Here is a 23,616-nt window from a genome sequence, read left to right on the forward strand (position 1 = left end):
TTGCCATACACTGGGCTCATTGCTGGGAAATACTGAACTAAACAAGACATCACTGCATATAGCATATAATCATAACACAAGGTGTTACCATCTCTCCTATTGGAGGTACAGGGTTCTGGAAAGCGCTTACCAGTACAAGTGGACTAGGATAGACTTGAGAGATGATCAGTCCTCATATCTTTTATTTGACAGAGGAGGAAACTAAGATCTAAAAAGATTGAGTTGCATAATCCCAGAGCTCTTTACTGGAAACAAATCACAAGACTAGAATTCATGTCTCCAAATTCAAATCTCAAACTCCCTATATAGCAATACACTCCTCCCCAGAACATAATTTTCCTGAAAACAATAATGCCAAGCTATGAATGTCAAAGCAGTTGACTTGTTGGAAATATGCTTTGAGATCAAAGGGTCAACATTCTTCCTAATTGTACGGCATTCCCGATGGTGGAGAGGGAGGGCTCAGAGGTCAGACCCAACTGGATCCTAACCTTAAATCGACCATGCCTAACTAACTAGTGACATTGGAGAAGAATGAAACTCTGAAAATCATCTGGATTTTAAAAAAATCTTCCAAGTCAGGATCACAATATCTACATGAAAGGGGTAAATTTCATGAAAGAAATTGAGTAGAAACAATACACATAAATTTTTGTCCCCTCTTCTCACTCATATAAATTGAACAGAACTGACTGAAAGACCAGGTTAGCAGAAACCACACCTCAGTTTATTTCTTACCAGTTATTTTAGCATAAGATCCAGCCTCCAATTTTAATCCATTTTCGTAGGTCATTTTTGGCATACCTCCACATAATTTAACATTTCTACTCTGTGAACGTTTTGCGAGTTAGAAAGCAGAGATTAAACAACTGAATTTAGAGAATTTCATCAGCATACATCCTCTAAAGAGAGATGGGAAGGAAACAACAGTCAGAAGAAATATTTAAAATGAATAAAGCCTCCTATATAATGTCGTGGGCCTCTTTCCATTATAGAACACAGAAAGCCAACTAGCATAGGTAAAGGGAATTTGTAGATTCCCGTATCTAGGATGTCCAGGAGTAGATGAGCTTCAGATGTAAGTGAATCCAGGGACCCAAATGAGGAATTCAGCACCTTGCCTTTACTTTTTCTTGGCTGTTTGGCTCCCTGTTTTGGCTTTATTCTCAGGCTTTTTACACAAGGCAGGAAAGATGGCTTCTGTCAGTCACAAGCCTACATTATCTTTCTACCCCACAAAGGAGGAGAGAACCCTCACTTCCAGCAGGCTAATCTCAAGTCTCAGGGAGCAACCTGATTGGTACTGCCTGGTTCTTAGAGCCATCCCACAACAAACCTCTATGGCTGGGAAACAGAGGACATGGGTTACCATGTCTCTGTACATGGAACACTGATAGACAAGACCATTCCACTCAAGCTACATGGAATAGGTCCTCCGTTGGAAAGTGGGTTTCTCTTTCCTGAAAAGGGGAGTAAAGGGATCCTGGAAAGGCAAAAAAATGGATATCCACTCAAATAATTATTTTTAATTTCCCTTCTTTTAGGACCATCCAGCTCAATTCAAAATCCTCTGGAAGACCCTGGTAGGTTCATTTTATTTCTTTGTAATAGCTTCCTATACTGGCTAATGGGTACTTTTGGTGCAATATGATAAGGGAAGGACTCCATCTTTGTCTACATCCACAGTATAGTGGCCACAGCACTGGCACACACATCATCACACATCTGCATTATTCAAGGCATACTGCAATCAGTTTTTACCTTGAAGGTGCTTATACCCTATCTCTGCATACATGTTAGGTCAACAAAAGTTTAAAAATCATGTATTCATTTATACAATACATGGATTCAGAGTCTATGTTTAGGAGCCTATGTTCAGCTTTGAGGGATGACAAAAACCTCAGTCTCTGTCCTCGAAGGACCAAGGAATCTCTCAAAGATATCACTTGAAGCTGGAATTTGCAAAGAGGACTCCATGTATAATTAACATCTGAGCTGGGTTTGGGGGCATAAGTAGAAGTTTCACTGTTAGGCATGTACAAAGAGGCCAAGACAGAAAAGTTGAAATGTGCTTTCTCGCTTAGTGAAAAGATGACACAGAAGAATGGGGAATAAATAGCAAGGTAGCTTTTAAGCATTCAGCAATGAAAGTCTGCCTAAATACATCATGGTTCTCCGGTAGGAGGCAATACTGTGGTCCAGTTCTTCAGGAAGAGGCAGGGCTAAATGAGCAAGACGCATTAATGAGGGGAAAAAAAAAAATCCAGCGTCACATTGACAAATACAGTACGGCCCATTTACATTAAGTAAAAATCAGACATGCGTATGTTCGTTAATGTAGATAAAAGGTCTAGAAATGAGTTATCCCAAACTGAAAATAGGAACAACCTTAGTTTGGGGCTTTGGGACAGCCTGGAGGGGTGGGAGGGGGAGAGTGGGTGGTTGGGAGACGCAAGAGGGAAGACACATGGGAGCACATGTATATGTATAGCTGATTCACTTTGTTATAAATCAGAAACTAACACACTATTGTAAAGCAATTATACCCCAATAAAGATGTTAAAAAAAGAAAAAAAGAAAATAGGAACAACCTCCATAAAGAGTAGTAAGAATGAAGCAAGCAGCAGGAGTGAGGTGGGAATTTTCCTTTGCTTTTACACTTCCGTATCACTTAAGCTCTTTTTTTTTCCACAATAAAATTTTATCTACATGTTGCTTGTCTAATAAATAAATATTGTTTACATAGAAGGAAGTTTTTGATCAAAATAAGGACCCAAATAACACTGGCAGGATAAGGAGTGTGAACTTTAAAAAATTAATGTTCTTGTTATTTTTGGTTGTCAGTGGGGTAGAGAGCCAATACCCTGAGCGAGACGTTAGGAAGAATAACATTTTGCAGGTGGGTGGGATTATCTTCAAGCCAATAAACAAATAGGCAGGTAGAACTCTTTGGAGGTCGTTACATAGATAAATACTTATATTTTGTAGGTGTAAATGTATATATAAATTAAACAAATATATAGCCTAAATAAATATATTTTATATAGGAGGTTATTCGAAATACATATAATGAACATATATAATAATGAATATATATAAATGAACAATAAGAGTTAGGGAGAGAGAAGAAAGACAAGTTCTTTTCTGAGTATGAGGGATTTTAAGATATCAAAGAAATGCCTTTAGGGATGTTTGCTTGCAAAGTGTCTTAAAGACAACACATCTGGATATGGAGATCACAACAAGCAGAGTCGGATTTCAGGTGAGATGTGGCAGTCATCTACATGAAGACGAGAAGTGAAGTAATGAATGAGGTCAAAAGGTCATCAGGGAATAAATGAGGTCAGCAAGGGAAAGAGTGAAGAGAGCCTAAGGCAAAGCTTTGAGAAGGATCATCCATTAAGAGAAGAGAAGCAATGCACTGGCTCATTCATTCGCAACTAATTTTTTTCAAGGACCCTGAGCCAAACACTGTAGGTTTTGAGGACAGAATAGAGCGGTGGAAAAAATGGCATGGTGACTGCCCAGAGGGACTTATAACCACTGGAATGAGAACACCCACTAACATTAACTGAACGCTTCGTGACTTTGCAATGGCACTGAAGCATCACATCAACCTTAAAACAATGTTATTACCATCTCCTCTCTATGGATGAAGACATGAGGCTTAGTGAGGTGGGCAATGTGTCCCAAGTCATACAGCTATGAAGTGGCAGGGACTTGATTTGAACGCCAAGTTTATCTACCACCACAACTCATAAGCCTGTGTAATGCTGCCAAGTGGCCAACCAAGGGGTCATAGAAGAAACATGAGAACAGAAAGAGAAAAAAAAAACAACAGCATTCTATGCTGAAGAAGACAGGGACAGAGTCATGGGCCTGCTAAGCCATGTTATCAAGGAGGAGGGAAACTGATGCAAGACCACTGATTTGATGATTAGAAAGTCATATATTCATTCATTTAGTCACTCAACCAATATGTATTAAGCAGCCAGCATGTATTACCGCATGGGCTTTGAAAGATCAGTTTTACTTCTGTGGGGATGGAAGTCAATTGTGAAGGATTAAGGAATGAGTAGATGGTAAAATCGCTTGCGTTAAGGACTCCTCTGAGGAATTGGGTGATGGAAAAATTAGCTTAAGAAGGATTTTCAGGCTATGGTGTACCTAAGCAAGCGCGCAGAGGCAGGATGGAGTCAGTAGAGAGAGTGAAAAAACGGAAAGAGGATGATGGTGAATACAGATGCTTCCTATGGATGGAGAAACAGAAGGAGACGCAAACTCCTGAGGCAGAAGGTTATCTTTAAAAGGAGGAGGGTCCCTTTTCCTCTGATAGGGGGTAGAAGAAAATATAAAGGAACTGAGAAATGCTGCTGCAAAATGCAATCATAGGAAACTGTACCAATAAGATTTTATGTGCACACTTCTAGACATTGGTTCTCGACCCTGGCTACACACTAGAATCATCTTGGCAGTTGTTACAAACTGATGCTTCGACTGAACTCCAGTCCAATTAAATCAGAAAAATGTGAGGTTTCTTCAGGCTGAGGATATCCAAGGCTGTAAAGAGGACTTGGCGAGGTGTGACTAGGGGGGAGGTTACATGTGATAACAACTTGAGTAAAATCTGAAAAACTAGGATCCAATAAAGAAATGAATTTGCCTAAAATAAAGGAAGGAAGGAAGGAAGAAGTGGGCAAGAAAATAGAAACATTAGTATGTGGGGAGATGACAAAGGATCCTTATAAATTTCCAAATTGCTGCAAAGTAGATACACGTGCGTCCCATTACTTACGACCATAAGCTGTACTAAGCACGGGTCTTAACAGTACTACTCTCTTTTGCATTCCCAATCAATCTGCATCAGAGTCCCTGGCATACAGTGGATACTCAATAAACATTAGTTGAATGAGTAACTTAATAGAAAAACAAATGTATAACTCAGGTGGCAGCCCAGCCCTCTCTTCAAGTATCTAGAATCCTTGAGAACGGTGGAATCGTCTCATACGCAATCCCAAGTCACTCACTGCAAATACTTCTCACATCTCAGATCTACATGGGGCCTCAGCTGGTTTCAGGGGATATGATTTCAACCTCTTTATTCTTCATGCCATCAACAATAGGTTATGTGGGTAATCGATTTTTACTAAAGTTTTACAGAACTGAGAAAACAATGGGGAGGAGGGCTTTATCAGCAAAACACCAGCCAGCAAGCAATTTAAAATTAGCTATTAGACAGCCATAGTGTTAACTATGTCACTTGGCCTTTCTCATTGGCCCTTATTCCATGCTGAGCCCTTGCCTCCTGCCATCTTGCTGCACTCTTATTTCCGTCAAGCTTCACCAGTACCACCCAAACCACAAATTTCACCTTTTCTTATGCAGAGTAGTTTCACTATGACTATCTCCTACACAGAGGCTTGAGGGGATCTCACTTTTAGTACCTAAACTTTCCCAGAAGTGCTTTTGCCAAACCAAAGGTTAGATATTGACCCCAACCTTTTTAGGGCCCCAAACGTCCATAGCCAATTATGACTTTAAATGGCCTTTTCCTTCCTTCCATACAAAAGAATGAATCATCCTGGGAGGACAAATGGAAAATCCCCAACCCAACAATAAATGAGGCCCCGTGAGGGAATAAACATTCGTCATTGGAAGTCCACGGAATACGTATACACATTACTGTTGAGAATAATCCTTACCTTGTTTATTGGGGCGTCTCAAAATTAGTGTCTTTGTCTGTGAATGTCATCATCGTATCCAGTCACATGAGCAGTGATGTGAATACAGCGGGCACTCAACACAGACGCACTAATCATGAGGATAAAGGGTAAAGATGAGATACTCTCTGAGATTTTATACCTTATAATAATAGTGGTAATAATAGCTGCTTTGTATGTCCAAAGCCGTTTAAAAGCATTAACATTTCACATGACCACACATCCTCGGAAAGGAGATCAATATTTATTCTTCCAAGTGTGTCAAGTATACAGTTGCGGAACCTCGAGGTGAAAGTTTCACCCTGCCAGTGTCAGCCTCAGAACTTGGAAATCACATCCCCAGTTCAATGTGTCAGAATAATAAAGTGACCCCGGCTGGCTGAATGTATTCATTAATGGCTGGGGGTGGGGGGTGGGAAGCAGGCGGAAGGAGCAGACAATAAGGCTTTGGGAACTCACAGCGCTAAATAGCCGGCAAGGAAACACTATTATTTGGTGTTGCATCAGTTCTGGAAGGGAAAAAGATACACACACAGACATCACACATCACAGCAGTCCTGTTTAGTCCTTTCCAATGAGAATTTATTTTTGTAACTCCTGGTCCAAGTAATTTTATTGCCACTGATTGGAAGGGGAGGGGGATGGTAGTAAGAACTTCCTTCTGGCGTGTCTCCCCCCCCCCCCCCCCCCCCCCCCCGCTTAGTGTGTGTTTTGCTGATTAAGCAAATCGACCTTAATTAGGAACTAAGTAGAAAAGAACTCTGCAAGGTTTCCTTAAGCAGCGTCAAAACGACCACAGCCCATTCTCAGAGCCCATTAAGAGGTAATCAACCAACGCAACTAACAAGTCACTCAGACCAGACTTTTGGAATTTGGCTCTTTTGTTCTGTCAGTTTGAAGAGCGCTGGGCGAGTGATGCAATTTAGAAGGGAGCTCTTTCAGAGCTTTCACTCAGGAAGGCATCGGGAGCTCTGGGGGTAGAGCTTACTTAGCTCAGAAAAAGGGAAAGAATGCAAGTTTGCATTGACAGCTTGATCCCAGAGAGAGGCTGCGGGGCTGCTTGTCTGGCGGGTCCTCTGGGTGTGGATGAGGCACGGGTAGGAGCCCTCGTCTTAAGTGAACGTGCGCCTCCAATATTAAAAGAACAATTACCTTCCTGTGCACTGCTCGCTGTTTGCTACTGCTGTTTCCTTCAATAAAACCTCTTTTCACTTGCCAATGGGAACCTGTCAGGCAATAGTATTTTTCAGGCGTGATACACTTACTAAAATGCCCTTGTGAGCTTTTAATACATTTACAGTTGATAACAATAGGGCTGTTTTGTCAGGAAAGGTAAAAGAAAAGTAGTTACAAATGCAGAGCAATGGCAAGACAGGATTGGACCAGTGTTGCTGTGCGTGGTGGCTGCTGGTCCCTCCTAAGTGTCAATCCAGCTGCCGGAGAGCAGGGAAAAGGAGCAAAATGTGATCAGGGTGTGGTCTTTTTATTCAAATTGAAATTCACCTTTGTTTTTTTTCTAACATAAATACATTTTATAGACAATATATTATTTCACGGAGTAGAACATATTCTTCTTTGGTGATTACTTATTGATTTTCTTTTGTCTATAACAATTTAAAGTACTTTATTGCTTACATTTAAATAAATGCTAAATCAATTGTAAGTTATACAACTATATAGTAGATATATGTATAGAGACATTATCCAGAATACATGCCCTGGTCAGAATGGGGACTTGTAGAAATACTCACTTTAGATGACTCTTATAAGAGCAGAAATGTGAAGAAATAAAAAGATCTTACATTTCATCCTCAATGCTCAATTCTTTTTAACATCTTTAATTATTAGAGTATAATTGCTTTACAATGGTGTGTTAGTTTCTGCTTTAGAACAAAGTGAATCAGCTATACATATACACATATCCCCATATCTCCTCCCTCTTGTGTCTCCCTCTCACCGTCCCTATCCCACCCCTCTAGGTGGTCACAAAGCACCGAGCTGATCTCCCTGTGCTATGCGGCTGCTTCCCACTAGCTATCTCTTTTACATTTGGTAGTGTATATATGTCCATGCCACTCTCTCACTTCGTCCCAGCTTACCCTTCCCCCTCGCCATGTCCTCAAGTCCATTCTCTACGTCTGCGTCTTTACTCCTGTCCTGCCCCTAGGTTCATCAGAACCTTTTTTTTTTTTAGATTCCATATATATGTGTTAGCATACAGTATTTGTTTTTCTCTTTCTGACTTACTTCACTCTGTATGACAGACTCTAGGTCCATCCACCTCACTACAAATAACTCAATTTCGTTTCTTTTTATGGCTGAGTAATATTTCATTGTATATATGTGTCACATCTTCCTTATCCATTCATCTGTTGATGGACACTTAGGTTACTTCCATGTCCTGGCTATTGTGAATAGAGCTGCAATGAACATTGTGGTACATGACTCTTTTTGAATTATGGTTTTCTCTGGATATATGCCCAGTAGTGGGATTGCTGGGTCATATGGTAGTTCTATTTTTAGTTTTTTAAGGAACCTCCATACTGTTCTCCAAAGTGAAGTTCACTTTTCTAATAAAGACCTTTGTTTGTTCAGATCCTCTTGGATGGTAACACAAGCCAGGTAGGTGGTGGGCGTTGCAGCATCCTTATATTTGAATATACATTTGGCCCTTGGATTCACCATGGAGCACTGTCTTTAAAACTCAAGCAAGATGAATTGTTCCATAGATAAACCTCCACTTAAAAGAGATTTTCACCCCAAAACTAGAATCCTCGAGTTATAAACTATAGTTTGCTGTGATCACAGCTCAGGTTTGTTTCGTTAAATGAAACCAGATAAATAATAAATAATCAATAGAGAACGTCTATCAGCCAATTTCTAGAGAGATTTCTGTTGTCATTCAAACATCCATTTGGCTAGAGTTTAAAATATATATATATGAGTCATCTATTATTTGCATAACGGTAACAAGTTGACAGAGATTTTGAGAACCAAATAATAGTTCTAGTGGTCAAAAATAAAGATTTTGATACTAGCCCACAAATAAATACATATTTTTATGAAGGGACATACTGGTGAGAAGAATTTCTGTTGTCATCCTAAGGGAGAAATGGATCTTCTGCATTATTCTGCAGGACAAAGGGAACTGGGTGTCATTAAACTATGTTCCCCTTCAGGAAAGAAATAATAGGTGATATTAGTTGCTCAACATGTATTACGGTATCTACCAATGGGAGACAATATACAGTTAAGAGGACAGCTCCCATATCTGACAGTATGGATTCAAATCCTGGCCACGATATTGTTAATTCTATGATCTTAAGTAAAATGTCTCCAACTCTCAGTTTCTTAACCATTACTGTGTGAGGGAAGTAATAGTACCTACTATTATACAACTACATAGTACTACTGTTACAGTATCTACTAAGTACATTCCTTATAGTTGAAAATTAAGTAATAAATATATTGTATTTTGTATCAATCCTGTAACCCTATAAATAGTAAATCGTTATTATTCTATAATAATTACTGAAACATATTTATTGATTACTTATGAGTTGTATTCCAAATTAACCCATTATTAACCAGATTGATTAACAGCAGCTGCTGTAAACAACCCCCAAGTTTCCATGGCCTAACTTAATAAACGTTCACTCGTGGCCACCCAAAGTTCAATGCAGATAAACACTTCTCAGTTGTCTCCTACCACATGGTGACTCAGAGAGCCAAGCATTTTTTCTCTTGTGGCTCTGCCATCCCTAGAAGCCCCCTCAGAGTTTTCTACTGTATTCTTTGCTTATCTCTGTCCAAGAAGTAAAGAACAAAATGTGGAGAATCACAGGGCGTATTTTAGGGGATAAACTGGAAGTGAGGCACATTATTTTTGCCCGCATTCCTTTGCACAGAACTATGTACATGATCCCACCTAGATGCAAGGAGGCCAAAAAATGTACGTTTACTGTGTATCCAGAAAGAAGAAGAAGATTCGGCTCAGTAGACAGCCAGTCTCTGTCACCAACATAAATCTTTATTAGCTAAAGTCAGTATAATTGAGAGTAGTTTCCTTAGCCATATTTGAAGCACTGCGTATGCCAATTTATGCAAATTAGGAGCTTTCTGAATATATAATGTCCTTCTTAGACGCACTGGCGCTGTTGACCACTAAATTCTTTTATACACTCACCTTCCGTGGCTGCCTCTGGGTTTTTCTTCTACCCTCTGACTATTCCTCCTCACTCTTCCTTGCTGATTCCCTGTCTCACATATGTACCAGAATGCTGATAACTGAACTCTTTTTTCATAAAAAGTTTTACTTTTTTTTTCTTCTTTTTCTTTTTTTTTTCTTTTTCTTTTTTTTAACAAAAGAAAATGTGTATTCTTCCTACTCTTCCTCAGATTCCGCTCTTGATTCACCTTCTCTGGGAAGACCTCTTCTATGATGGAGACTGAGCTGGGTGCCCCTCACCAGCAGCCCTGTAACCCCTGTCAGAGCATTTGTTACATGGAATTCTCAGTGTCTCCTCAGCGGAGTCTGCTCCTTGGAAGTGATTTGAAAACTGACTTATGTCTTTTATCTGAGTTTCTCCTCCCCTAGTATAATAGTATCTACCACATAGCAGACAATACCATTCACTGAATGAATTAAGGAATTTCGAGGTAAATCCATCTGTACATCTTAGTCAATAAAGAAAACCAAAATACAACTGGAACTTCACTGCTATCAAAGAAAAAATGAGTCATGAAAAAAATAAATGGAAGGAATATATTTACCTTTATAAAAGTATAAAAATCTTTTTTTTTTTCAATTTTCAACATTTAACACCATACCTTTTAAAAAGCAAACAATCTTGAATGTTGCACCAGTTTCCAGTAAATTGACTTTGGAAATATTTTTCTTTCCTTCATGTATTCATATACTGTCACTTGAAGAGAAAAGACAACTTAGAACAAGCCTGTCAAAGAGCCTTCTCCCCAAACTTGCAAGCTATGTTAAAAAAAAAAAAAAAAAAAAAAAAAAGTCCATCTCTGAATCTCTATTAGTGAAACTTTTCTTTTGGCAGCCTAATATAATTACAAGACAAATAGTTCCTTCTAAGATACAAGAAAAATACTTATGCTAAAGGTGGGTGACTTTTCAAGTTAAACTTTGATTACAAGATTTTTTATCAAGGTTTTTCCATTCATTCACTGTGAAAATATATAGTGTTACATTTTCTTCAGTATTTTGGCATTATTGTCTATTTTACATCTTACTATAAATATTCACCTCTAAAAAATGTCTTCCTTTATAACAAAACTTCTTAAACTTAAGGGTAGTGAAGACTACTGTTAGCACCTGATTCAGTGCCAGATATTAAAACATTGCACACTGAATCCTAATAATTGTGGTGACCTATTCAAACTGATATTAAAGTTTCTCCTTTGCATTTCACGTATACTGCATATTCTATTACCATTATAATACCACTGTATTATCAATATTACTTATTATATTATACATACTAAGAATGTTATTTCTTGCCTATTAAGTCTACTTTATCATAGGCAGGGCACCATGATAATTAAAAGCTCATCTTCTCTTCTGGAACCAGACTTCCTGAGTATAAGTCCCAGCGCTGCCATTCACTATCTGCAATTACAATTCATAACTTATATTACCTATCTGTGCCTCAGCCTCCTCATATATAAAATGTGGATAGTAATAGTCCTTAGCCCATAGGGTTGGTGAGGATCATATAAGCTTACACATGAAAAGTCTTAGAACATCTTCTGGCACATCAAAAGCCTCTAGAAATATTTAGCTATTATTACTTACTGAGAGAGTACTATATGTTCCATTTTTCTAAATTTCTTGTTTCTGTTTTCCCCCATTCATCCTACTTTAATCTGTCTTCTAGCTTCACCCATCTATTGAAATTCCTCTAGCAAATTGTCACCGAATTACCAAACTCAGCAGTTTGTTTTCCATCCTGAAGTATCCTTGCCTTCTTTACAACATTTGCCCTTTTAATCACACATTTTTTGGAAATGTTCTCATCTCTCGGGCAAGAAGAGGCACAGAAAAATTCAGAGAGACTGATATTATAGTTTTGGCCCCAGAAAAAATAGTGTAAGGAAAAGGTTGTAATTGGTTTACAGGTAATGTGATGGAAAGTAGTCAAATAAGAATAGCTAGAATCCTGAACTCCAGTTTACTTTCTCTATGGTTCATCCTCCATATTGGACTTCCTAAGACAAATATATGATCTTGTTTTATTTCTGCTTAAAACATTTCTTTCAGGCTCTTAAATAAGTTAAGGGAACTTGGATATAGTTTGCGTGTTAGGGGGGGCAAGGGGTCAGTAGTCTGTATTATATGTTTGTGTACGGTGCATTTTTCCAAGGAAAGAGTTCATATACTTCCTTGGGGTCCACTCCCCCTAAATCAAGAACCACTGCCCCAGTGGCTAAAGTCTAAAATCCACAGATATACATAAAAAACTCCACCTTAACTCTCACAGTCCTTCTTCTCTCTTTTCCCTTTTCCCCCCATGCTCTACTAAGTACTGTTTTTCACACTTCCATGTTTTACAAACTTTTTCTTCTTTCTTGAATATCAGCGGCCACCTGGCAGCTGAATACTAATTTTTTGAGATCCAGTGAAAACGTCATCTCTTTTTAGACTTCTATCTGCTACAATACACCAAACATTATTAGAAATTCCTGAATTTCACACCCAGGGAACTATGTACCACCTAACCTTATTATCCGTTTATCATATGCTACTGAAGTCATCTGAGTGCCTATCACCACACTGAAGGGTAAACTCAGAAGACAGGGAGCAGGTCTTATTTACCTTTGTGTATCTACCAGCAGTGAGCATACTGCTAAGTACTACGTAAAGAATCCATGAATGTTTCACAGATGAATGAGTGAATTACTGATCGTTGTCTTGCTTCAAATTCATCTGTTAGGTGGATATTGCGTGACATTTTCTGAGGGATCTTTTTTTTTAATCCGTGTGGTTAATCCACATAAATACCATACTTCTGAATTCAGGAATAAGGTGCTATGTTTCACACTCCTTAAATTGTTTTAAATCGTGTTAAGTATCGTATCAAAAAAGAAAAAAAACCCTTGATAGTTGGTGATGAAACAAAGATTTGATAGCATGATTTTTAAGTCCTAGGAGGCCAACACTCTTTCCACTAGTAACTTTTGTCTAAAAGGGACAGTTTGAAGTTATTTCGATAAAAGCACCACCATACATCTTGAACTGAACACAGCAGTGCTGCAGTAAAAGCCACATACATAGCTCCAAAGGGAGACACTGAGATAGAAGCAAATGACATATTTTTAAAAGACATACATCTAAAGTACTTTTTTCTTTCTATGATAAATATATTTTCCTTCCATTGTTTCATCTTCATGGATTACAGAAACACCAAACTTCGTTTGATCCACAAGAGAAAGTTTTCTTACAAACATGTATAAAGAAGTTAGAATTAGGCATGCTTCTGGCATCTTCCCTTTTTGTGGAGAACAGGATTTTGAAGCAGGAAGAACATCAACAGTACACATTGACTCCTGACACACCATTGCTTTCTTCAACTAGAATAATACAAATTTGCAAGTGAACAAAAGAGTGGGAGGTAGATATCTGATTTACAATGTTTCTGAGATAAAGAACACTGTAAAAAAAAAAAAAAGATCCATGTGAATAATAAAGCATTGTTAACTGAGTCCTGACATTTCTATTCTAGTGACAACGACAGCAGAACTGCATACGGGGGGCCTTGTGCCACTTTGAAAGTGGGAGGAAGACATATAATTATAATTCTTACAATGACGAGAATTTAAGAAAATCTGGGGAAAAATTTATTGAAACACATATTGACATATTAGTATTATAAATTACTTTCTCTTATTGACCTACCCCCCCAAAATTCTTTTGTTGGCTAGCTCATCATGGCACTAAAGGCATCTCATGAAAAGAGAGACCTGCCTTGAAAATTCTCTTCTTACGTTGAAAACTATCTACCATGTATTTATTCTGTAACTTGCTCAACATGCGAGATATATTAGAGAAATACATTTTCAAAACAGTTTTAACCTCCATTGTCTTGAGCACACGTATCAACTCTGTCATGTCACTTATGCAAAATCCTCATGGAAACTTCACATTTAGGCAAAACTAATGAATCTGTTTTAACACCCTTTGCGAAAGTCAAAGAAGATATAATATTATGTTTTCACTTAACATACATTTTCATCCATCTCCTTTCTTTGTTGGATGGTGTAAGAGGGGAAAAAATACTACAAAAATTACAGTGATGTTATCAACCGCAGTGTTTCAATAGAGAACAGAATTGGAAAAGGCATTTTGCTGAGTGAACCTCTAAATGAATGGAAAAAAAAAAACCCACAGGGATGAATTTTCTCCTGGTGTTTATCTCCACTGAAGTCTTAGAGGGAAGACTCCCAAGTGTTGAAGGAAGCTCTCTAACTGACCCCATTACTGCCTTGGGCACTGGGAAGGCAAAGGGGCAGTTGTAAAGTCAGACCCTGAGTGAGCATCGTGGAAATTATAGCGTTGTGTTAAACGCATCCTCTGCAGGGTGCCTTCCTATCTTCAGAGAACACTCATGAAATGCTGCCAACGAGAAAACTAAGCGTTTGTCTTTAGAAAAAGTGCCACCTTTTATGAAACATCTGGAGCTCATCCAAAGGGCCTCCAGAATAGATGCAAGAACGTAATAAAGCAAAACACCTCAGCCATTGAGGGCTAGAGTCATTTCTGCACACGTACCAGGGTTATTCATCCACCATCATAAATACTCGTGAGACCAAGGAAGAACGCAGGGTATCTGGTCCATGTAGAGTTCAACTCAAGGCCCACTGAACCAGTAAGCAAAAAGCCCACTTACAAACTTAGAAGAAAACATATTTTGGCTATTCCTTGCAGTTTACTAATACCATTTCATCCACACTCAATATTTTGCCTCTGCTTGTTAGTGATAAGGATGCACATGAGGATTTGGCTTTTACATGAACCTGGGGTTTTCTACAATGCCTGTTGTGATAAAGGAATAAACATTAAGGTACATGAGGAAATAGATAACGACTAGAGATATTGCACTCTTGTACATATCCAACGCAGAGAGCATATCAGCTAAGTCAAGAAAGAAAGGACACCACAAGGACTGGGGAGGGGGGCCGGGGGGAGAAGTTACAAAAGTCAGATAGACTAACGGGTACCACAGAAAGAGCACAGTAAAAGAGGGTCAAAGATTGGGTCCCAAAAAGTGATAAAAGTAAATTCACCTCTGAGAAGAAAAAAAACAAAAAACACCAAAAGAACCCAAAGAAGCCCAGCGTCATCTCCTCATTTGTATGTGAATTAAATTGACCGCCTGTAATCATGTTGACCTGGTTCTGTCCTAGGATGTTCTTAAAATCGGGGAGTAGGTTGGAAAAAGAAATATCTCAGAGTTAAGTTCTGGTGATGAACCTAGGACAGGGCACCGGCCTTTAAGTCTCATTCGGACAGTACGAGAATTTAATAGATTACTCATTTTCTAGAAGAGAATTTCAATCTTTCCTAATTGATGCATGGCAACTAGTCTCTTTGAAATCTAGAAAAGTAACTTTTGCTCGGAAAGGAAAAGAGAGGATCATTTCTAATTCTAACTCAAACATCTTCTTAAACATATGTGTGCCCGAAGTATTGGATGCGAGTGTTTATTATCGGCACTCTGCACTCATCTCAGCTGATCTGAAGGAATCTGTGCAGAGATAGATGGTAACAAGAGAGAGGACTTTGGAATCAGAACAAACTGGGTTTGAGCCTTGGCTGTGTGACCTTGGACAAGTTGCTTCATCTCTCTGAATTTCAGTTGCCTTGGGGCTCATAATAGCTACACAAAAATATTGGGGACCACTCTCCTAGGTATTAGAAAACAAGATCTAGGTGGGCTCATGCTAACATGATGTATAAACTATTGCACAGTTACCAGCTGGACTCAACAAGGTGATCACCTATAAAGGTATTCCTTTCCGAGCAACCTTGACAGGAGCAAAGGTACTTCCTTTAACACATCAGCAGTATCTTCTGATGACTTACAGAGCTCTCCTAGAGAAACAAAAAATCCTCGTTCCAGTCTGCCACAATTATTGAATTGGAAACACCTTGTACATTTATACCTGTTGGTGTATCACCAAGGGACAAACTCAAAGTATAGCTGGCTCATTTCAGGTTTAAATATCCCATTAGCTAAGTTGTACGGAAGTTCACGTAACCCAGGAGGCCCTGTGGTTCCACCTAAAGTATTATTCCTTTAGAGTTTCTGTTACTGTTTTCAACCTTTTGAGCTCTTGCAAATGTATTTGGCATTCAATTAAAGTGAGATTAATCCAAAACAGATGTAGTAGTACTAGTGGTAGTAGTAGTACTAGTAAACAATTGCTTTGTTGAAAGCCTACCCATCCAAAGTACTAAATTATAAGCACATAGACACAAACAAATCCACAAATATCAATTCTTTAAAGTGATTTAAAATGCATAGTTTCATATAACTCATTTGACAAAAATACAAATGCCAATGCGCTCTTAACAAAGAGCTAAAATGCCTAGTTTTATCTTTATGGAAACATAAAAGCATTTCAGATGCTGAGGACCTAGAATCTCAGAGTCTTCATCTCCAATTACCAAGAACAACTCAAATTTTACCCAAACCTCCAACTCTCCATGGCTATGACTGTTCCCCTACTTGAGTTCTTACATTTCCAAAGAAAGAGACCGGCAGTGCTTCTTTGTCCTATAAACTTGGGGGGAGCGGGTGGACCATAAAAGCACCTACAGCAATCTAAAGCATAAAGGGTGGATGACATCATGGTTAATACTACTGTTATTTTCTAAGTGAGAGTCAGAGCGCTCACCTGCTAGACACAAAGGATTTCCGCCAGGCTCAGGGGTCCTTTTTCTATGACAACCTAATTGATAGAGGCTCTTAAAGAGAATCAGGAGATTAATCTACCCAACTGATAGGATGAGGCCCAACACTCATCATCTAATTTCGTAATGCCCTGTAAATATGCAAGATCTCCTTAACAATGATAGCCAAACATGATCATATGCATCAGAGTCCCAGGGAGTGGGACAAGAGCCAAACTGCCTTATCTTCCATCATACATTGTCCTTTCTGCCCCTTCATTTGAACCTTGGCCTCACTGGGGATTTCTGGCCAGCTATTAGTCATTAAGGGGAATTTCACTGGTACAAAAAGCAGGTTACAGATGGCAGAGAAGGGATACCTGTGGGCAATCTATCTGTTGACAAGTTTGCCTCCTATAAATAGACCATAAAGACCCCAAAGGCGCAACCATGCCACATTCATCTTTGTGCCTCCTGCATCTTTGTTAAGAGGAAGGACCGTAGCTTCCAAATGCCTAAATTCAAATTCCTACTCCGGTCTCTACCAGCTTAGGAACACACCAGCGAATAAAGCACAGCCCCCTTCCCCTTAGACTGCACTTTCCTCGCTAGGAAAACTGTGCTTATAACAACCTCCTCGTTGGGTTATTGTGAGGATTAAAGGAGGATTCATTTAAAGCACTTAGCCAAAGCTTCTCACGGTGTGGAGCGACTGTTAGGTGTCCCGATTTTCATTATTACAGCAGGTGCTAAGTGAATGAATGGATGGATGAACTGGTGTCTGGAAGATGAAACTGACATCTATGATTTATCCAACATCTAAAATTCTATAATTTGACTCAGTTTCCAAAGAATTTCATATCTGTAAACTTACCTGTAAATATGTCACCTGTCCTGGCTATTACTGTACCTGGTTTGGATGCAATATAATATAGCGGAAAGAGAAAGAGACTAGAGGCCAGGGGAACCAGAATTTAAACATTTCATTGCCTACCACTTAGTAAGCAGACACTGATCTACATTCATGCAACCTTTATGCCAAATGCTCTGCTAAGGTCAGGAATACCGAGGCATGGACCCCTTTCCTCACAGAACGGAAAGACACACGCATAACAGAATGTCTTGGAAGCACAGAAAGAACCTTTGTCACAAGTCAAGAAAGGCTTCAGAGAAGGTGAAATGCCCATTGAGGATGGGAAATGGGTTTCATTAATCCCCATATTCCCCGTATCTGGCAGGGTTTCTAAGTACAGGAGCAGATGACAGATAGCTGTTAAATAAATAAAGTACCATGTCCTCCAGGTCTGAGGAATGAGGAGCTGAGTAAGGTGGGGAAGGAGGGAAGGGAACTCTAAGCAGAGAGAATGGCACTTGTAAAGGGCATTCGCAAAATTGGGAGTCACAAATGTCTATGTGTGGAGAGGATGCTGTTGGGAGGAAAGGATTTGCAGATCAAAAGAGACAGTGGGAAAAAAAAAAAAGAGAGACAGTGGCTGTGAACACACTGCGTGAACTGAAAGCCCCCGACAGCTGCATGACTACTGTGCTGCTTGCTGTCCTGATTCTGACCTTTTTGGCATCGCACAGGGTTCTGAGATGGGCTCCTCATCTCAACATTCACTAGCTCCAGGATCTTCTCCAAAATGCCTGAATTCTCTCTTCCGCCTTTCTTTATAAAAATATTTTAGAGAATCACTAAAGAATAAAGACGTATAATACTTGCCTTCACCATTCCTTTCATTAAACAAAGGAAATACTTATACTAATACTTTCCAAAGAGTAAAATTATTGACGTGTACACAACTGACCACTCCAGACACTAACGTTTCTATTTGACTATCTTGGTTTCTAATCCATATCGTTGCATCAGTATTTTATAGCATTCATTTTAAAGTTCCCCATTTTTAATTGGTCATTTTGAAAAGGAATTTTTTTTCGATGAAGAAATATATTTTTCTTAGTTTTTACAAAGGCCTTTTGTGTCAAAATGCTCATTTAAGAAAACGTGAAAGATTCTGAAACTTTGGAAAACTCACGCTCGTTACAGGCATTTGGAAAATTCAGAAAACACTTTTGTGAGTGGAGGTTTTATCTGAGAATCTTTCTTACGTATAATTTCCAGGTAACTGCCATAATGAAGAATAAAAATGAATCCTGCAAAGGTTGCTTTATAATTACACCCAGATACCATCTGATAAGGAGACCAAAGAGTTCTACACACTTCCTGGTTTCTGGCTCTGTCACCTCCAATCAGTGCCAGTTTTGAATAAGGACATTCACCTCAATATTTTCATTGTAATTTTAATTTTGTAATAACCGTTGATCGTTCCTCAAGACAACTGTCATTCTTTCCTTGCCTCAGCATCTCAAAACCTGAGTTCCTACCTTTGCTTTTGCTTTCTCTGGAAGCGAAAATATAACTTTAAATAATGTTTTCAGAAAAGGTTTTGTTAGTTTTCTTTAGAGTAGAATATTTTCTTCTGATAATGTATTAGGAGAATACCTTAGCATACCTTCCCACAGAAAAGACAAATTGATTGAGGATAAAACTGTCAAGGCCTAATCTTTCCTCAAAATTTAAGAAATGTTGCACCACTGTTTTTTGGCACGTAGCTTTGGCAAAAATGATTTGGGGACAACCTCAGAACAATTCTTTCTTATATGATCCAGTTTTCTCGTCTGGGTGCTTGAAAAATATCTTTATTTTTATAATTTAAAATACTTTGTAGGATTATTGGTCTCTTTTTTAGTAAATTTTAGACAGTGAGGTACACACTCATAAACTGTTTCTACTGAAGACATACACATCAAGATTATCCTTAAACAAAGCTTATATTTAAATTGTTTTGGTTTCTTCTTTAGGAAACTATTAACGCTTGGGTGAGATCTGTGTGCTCTGACCTCTATATCTAACACCATGTTTATCATCATAAGTTCAGTCCTTTATCCTTTACTTTTAAACTATGGGAAAGTTGTTCATATTTACTCTCTACATGACTACTGATATTCTCTGTAGGGTCAATTCTCTGTTTTACCGCCCAGACGCAGATTTAATTCTGTCATTATAATCTTGACTTCTTCAGAATCTCTTAATTCACTGTGTCCCTCTGGATCTATCCTGCAGGCTTTTCACCTCCATTTGTTTGCTCCTTAATATTTTCTTCTCTTTTCTTCACAGATTTCTTCAGGCAATCTAATCAGAATCTCAATTTTTGAAAATATTCTGTTTATTGTAAAAAATCATACCTGGATTGGTTAGAGTGACAAAGAACTACAGCTCGCTGGTCAGATCAAAAAGCACAGGTCTTCAAAGGAGAGGGCAGCTCAATTTTCCAAATGATACAGAATATTCATTACTGGACCAGGCAAGGTGTTGGGGGCACGGTGGGGAGACAGAGGTTGTTCACTGCCCTCTCAGCTGAGCTAGCCGAAGCGCCAGACGGATTGGATTCTTTAGTTCAATTCTAATGAGTAGATATGTTGTGTTAATTCTTCCCAGAATAAGCAAGCCCATATTTTGTGGACGTGAGCATTTTTCTTTTTCTATATTGTCAGAGGTGTTTAAGAAGGAAGCTAGGAGAAATTTTGTCAAGGATTTCTATAAAGACAATATTTTAAACTTGGAAGCTGTGACTACAGTGACTATTAGGCCTGTGGAAATAACTTTTTAAAACCTATCATGATTAATACATGGAACAAGTGGATACTTTTTTAAAGGAGACTTGTTTTTTCCTTGAAATGATCCAAACACTTCATAGAATTGTTCTGTTATTTTTAAGACCTGAAAATGTAACCTAACTTTGTGCTAGCCTGCTTTAAGCATTCTAAAATATATTCAGAATAGTCTACCTTCACATGCTGGAATACTGAATATTTTACGCTCGGACAAGGAGCAAACCGTAGGTCTTTCGCCAAGCACTGTCAGTGCACTTGAGTATGGGTTACCAAAAACTCTGGAGAATTTTTTTTTTTCTATTTATTGTTATAGCTGAAATCCTTGTGTCTCTGGTAGGCTTTAAGTGACATAAATATGCATTTCCATCTGCACGTCCTTGTCAGGAATAGTTCTGCTGGGAGGTGTTATGCCACCCAAGTACTTCCAGAATAGAGTCTGTTAATCCTGTTACCACTATAGAAACTCAGAGGAAAAGTCTACTCAGGCCACTACTGCAGCTGCTGTGGCTGTCAGTCTTCCAGTGTGCCACACCCTCGGTACCAGAAGGAAGCCTAAGAAAATGGATTTTCCTTCAGGTGGAGAGGGATGTAGAGGGCTGACCTCAGTCTATTACTTAGACCAGCGGTCTCCAAAGTTTTTCTTGTAAACCTTTATTAGTAAAAAAGGGGGGAAAACAGCAAGACGCACTTTAGGTAGGTATGTGTATACATACACACATACACACACACACACACACACACACACACACACACGTGCGCATGCAATGGATATATAAGTTGCCACATTAACTGCTATGTATGTCATAAAATATACCAAAATAACTATTATATGATAATTTTCTTAAAAAAAAATGTCAGTAGCTGCTCTAACCCGCATTGGATAGACTTGTACCTTCCCTAGGAGGGAGGCCATTGGAGTACACTTCCACCAGATGGGCCACCAGGAAAATAGATCATAAAGCCCAGTTAGGCTTCTGATAGATGCCATAATACACTGGGCACATACAATGGGCCAAAGGAGTTGTAAATGAGCACGTGCTTTGCTTCTCTACTTACTCCATCTTGTTACCTCTTGCCCTTCCTCCTAGAGTGGCTTGACTTCTAGCCTCCAGGCTCTCTGTTTAGATCTCATCCCTATCCTACATTTAGATAGGCATGTTACGAATGGGTATGAACCTGTCAAGACCTACAAGCCAACAGGGATCTTGCATAGTCTGTCAACAGACATGTCACCTCAGAGCCCTCAGGACACAAAAGCAAGAACCAGCTAAATAAACGAAATCCAAACGTCAATCATCCAATAAATATTTTTGAACAAAAACGTATAGATCTATAAACCCAAAATGAATGTCTTTCACTGTCTAATTCCATATAATACAGCAGAGCTCAGAATTACCCATGAATCTAGTTGTGGAACAAAAATTCTTCAGAAAGGCAGTGGATATGAAAAAAACCTCGCACTTCTCATGATAGTGAAAGACGGTCTTTTCAGATATAGAAAACTGAAGACTTGGCTCAAAGTTCTGTTTGAATTGATAAAAATAAATTATTTTATTGGTACAACCTAGAGTCAGCCAGAAAAGAGTATGCAAACTTCCCCCAATCACTACTGATGTGGGTATAAATTGACATGATCCTTTTGGAAGGCAATTAGTAAATTATACGAAAAGCTTTAGAAATTTGGCCATTAATCCAATTAAGTCCTTACTTATGAATTAAACCTGCATAAATGAATAGATATAGGAAAAGATTCATGAAAATAGCGTTTAAGAATATTTATAATAGCAAAAATTGGCAACAATTTACAGTTTTATTGAATGGTGGAATGTTAAATAATTTATGATATGTCATGCAAGAAATGTTATGCATTATTTGACTTCTTATTTATTAAGTACCTATTATGTTCCAGGCACCCTTCTAGGAGATTGCAATTAATTAATATAGACAAAGCTTTCATAAAGGTGATATTTTAGTCAAGGGTAGAAGAGATATATACTCCATAATCAAGTAAACAAATACATAAACAAAACATTTTCAGAATAATGGAAAGCAGTATGAAGACAATGAAATTGTGATGTAGTAGAAATGGCTGGTGGTGAGGGCTTGAGATTAGTTTATATAAGGATTTCTCAAATTCAGAGGAAACCATATTCTTTGTGTAGGCTTTTTTTTTTTTTGTCGGGGGGAGGCAGGGAGGATTCCTGTGCATTGCAGGATGTTTAGCAGCATCCCTGGCCATTAGTCACTAAAAACACTCATCCCAATCATGACAGTAAAACACATCCCCAACCATTGCCAAATGTCCCCTGGGTGGCAAAATCTACCCCAATTGAGAACCGTTGCTTTAGATTTAGTGTAGGGAAGGCTTCTTTGAGGAGGTAACATTTGAGCTGAGATGTATGTTTTTAAATAATCTTTAGGATATAGGGAAACATTCATGAAATAACTGTAACATATATAATACAATATATTCAATAAAATCGCAATATTGATTTTCTTTTTAAACCTCTATCTAGACAGACAATATAGCATGATGGTTAGAAGCACAAACCTGTAGCCAGGCTGCCTTAATTATAATCCCAACTCCATCACTTTTTAGTTGGGTGACCTTGGGTAAGTTACTTTATACCCCTGTGCTCTTGGGTCCTCATCCAAAAAATGGGGATGACACTAGTAGTACTTAACACATAAGGTTTCTGGGAGTATTAAATGAGTTAATACATGCAAAGTTCCTAGAAGAGTGAGTGGCACATCTTGGAAACACTATAAATAATATATACATATATATTGCATATATAATAATATATTAAAATTAGATAAACATTCTAATTTTAATATTTTATATATTATAAGTCTGACATATATGTAGATATATATACACCAGATTTCTCCATTGTCTCTTTGTGAAACAAATGAAATAATGTGTTAATAATGGTAGAATTACAGGGGATTTTATTTTCTTTGTGTCTTTTTATATTCTTCACACTTCTATAGATACAAATGCAAATGTTGCTTTCACATCAAAATAAAAATCAATATGTATTTTAGCACAAAAGAGAATTTTTAGACTTTCACCAGGATCAACTGGCATAGCGAGAGTGGGCGAGGAAGACCAATGGAAGATGTGCTCAGAAACACCTGTCCCAGGGAAAATGAGTCAATTGTCAACTGAAAGCTGAGACACCCCACGTTCAATCTGTCAGTCAGTTCATCAGTCATCTGAAATTTACTTAACACTTGCTTTCTGCCAGACACTGTGCTAGGTGCTGGAAAATCAAAGATGAATGGAGGTCACATTTCTTCAAG

General features: G+C 38.4%; 1 protein-coding gene across 1 annotated transcript in view; it reads left to right on the top strand.

The window, feature by feature from the left end:
• The window catches only part of MDFIC2 (MyoD family inhibitor domain containing 2), a 98,553-nt gene that overhangs the window by 54,059 nt on the left and 20,878 nt on the right, over nt 1-23,616 (top strand). The window contains exon 2 of the mRNA XM_065885892.1: nt 1,545-1,583. Coding sequence (XP_065741964.1) covers nt 1,545-1,583 — 39 coding nt within the window. The remainder of the gene's footprint in view (nt 1-1,544; nt 1,584-23,616) is intronic.

The sequence above is a fragment of the Phocoena phocoena genome, chromosome 10 (assembly GCF_963924675.1).
Source record: "Phocoena phocoena chromosome 10, mPhoPho1.1, whole genome shotgun sequence".
In the NCBI taxonomy this organism is placed as follows: Eukaryota; Metazoa; Chordata; class Mammalia; order Artiodactyla; family Phocoenidae; genus Phocoena; species Phocoena phocoena.